This window comes from Malurus melanocephalus, unplaced genomic scaffold, assembly GCF_030028575.1.
Source record: "Malurus melanocephalus ecotype Western Australia unplaced genomic scaffold, MMel_1.1 scaffold_233, whole genome shotgun sequence".
Lineage (NCBI taxonomy): Eukaryota > Metazoa > Chordata > Aves > Passeriformes > Maluridae > Malurus > Malurus melanocephalus.
The window spans coordinates 219974-221680 of record NW_026623465.1 but is presented as its reverse complement, the minus strand read 5'-3'; the positions used below and the strand labels follow the sequence as shown (position 1 = coordinate 221680).

Below are 1707 nucleotides of genomic sequence, written 5' to 3'. Positions count from 1 at the left end.
ATGGGAGCCGGGGCCAGCGCCGAGGAGAAGCATTCCCGAGAGCTGGAGAAAAAGCTCAAGGAAGACGCCGAGAAGGATGCCAGGACCGTCAAGCTGCTGCTGCTGGGTAAGGGGGAGAAAACAGCCTGGGGGATGTAGCCACCCTTTGTGCATGTCACCCTAACAGCCCACCCGCTGCTCTTCTGACACCTGCCAGTGCTCCTCAACCCATCCAGAACACCCCACAGCCGCCCCCAAAACCAACCAGCCAATCCAACACTTCACTGCCCCCCAGATGAACCCTCGCCGATCCCCTGACTCATCCAGCACCCTTAAAACCAAGCAGCCCCACCCTAACATCACCCCCATTCCCAGGCAGCCCTAAACCCAACCTCCCCATCTCAAGAGCCCACCCAGTGTTTCCCTGATGCTTCCAGAACCTTTAAACCAAACCAGCACAACCCAAGAGTGACCCCAACAGCCTCCCATTGCCAGGCACTCCTAAAACCAACCAATCCCTCCCCAATAAACTACCCAAAGTTTCCCTGACCCCACCCTAAACCCAACTAGTCCAACAGTCCCCAGTCCCCTGCTCCTAAGCAACCTGAACCCCAGTCGGCCTACTCTTGCAGTCCTCTGACCCCCCACAGCACCCCTAAAACCAACCAGTCAACCCCAAAAGCCCACCCAATATTTTTCTTTCTCCATCAGCATCCCTAGAGCCAACTAGCCACCCCAACAACCCCTCCACCCCATCCCCAGGCTCCCCTAAACCAGCTCATCCCAATAACTTGCTCAACACCCCTGACCAAGCACCCCAAATGCAACAGACCCTCTCAACAAGAAGATGAGATCCTAAGATCCACCCTAAGATCCCCTGGCTTCCATGTATCCCCGAATCCCACCAGCCCACCTAACATCCCCCCATCTCCCAGGCCCCCAACCCCAACCAGCCCATCTTAAGAGCCTTCACCARCACCACCTACCATCACCCCACCCCAGCAGCACCCCTGCCCCATCCTCCTAGGGCCCCCATGCGGCCCACACCACCACCACCCTGTGCCTGTCCCTGCAGCCCCCTTGCACTGTGGGTCCCTTCCAGTCCTTCCCGGTCCCCCACGGTGCCTGAGGACTGGGGAGCCGTGTATGTGGTGGGACTATGGTGGCATCACTGTCCTCACAGCCTGGCCCAGGACACTTTCCCTGCACTGCCACAGCTTCGGGGCACTGGGTGGAGCAGGGTTGCAATGCCCCCATGTCCCCAGCCTCTCCCTTGAGAGCGTCCCTGGCTGAGCCGCTGCAGATCCCATTAGACACAGCAGCTCAACCCAGCCTTAATGCCACTGGCACCAGGCTGTAATCCCCCTGCACAGCCTGAGCCACGAACCTGGCACAGCCAACAGCACCCACAGCCATGTCAGCCACCTGGGCCCCCAGCGGGCCAGCACAGGGCTCAGCTGGGAGTGTCCATGGCGTGGATACTGCTGTGACCCGTGTTTTGTCCCTCAGGAGCTGGGGAGTCGGGGAAGAGCACCATCGTCAAGCAGATGAAGTGAGTGCCAAGGGGGGTCACTTGACTGTGCCCACCATGTGATGTGTCTGTCCCATGCTGCAGCCACGGGGTGCCCCATCCCACTGTGTCTGACTCTGCCCTGTGCCACTGCCATGGGGTGCCCCAATCTCACTGTGTCTGACTCTGCCCTGTGCCACTGCCATGGGGTGCCCCAA

At 59.8% G+C, this 1707-nt stretch overlaps 1 protein-coding gene across 1 annotated transcript in view; it reads left to right on the top strand.

Annotated features, from left to right (window-relative positions):
* GNAT1 (G protein subunit alpha transducin 1) overlaps positions 1 to 1707 on the top strand; it is a 3686-nt gene continuing 1979 nt past the window's right edge. Inside the window, exons 1-2 of the mRNA XM_057374784.1 lie at positions 1 to 106; positions 1489 to 1531. Coding sequence (XP_057230767.1) covers positions 1 to 106; positions 1489 to 1531 — 149 coding nt within the window. The remainder of the gene's footprint in view (positions 107 to 1488; positions 1532 to 1707) is intronic.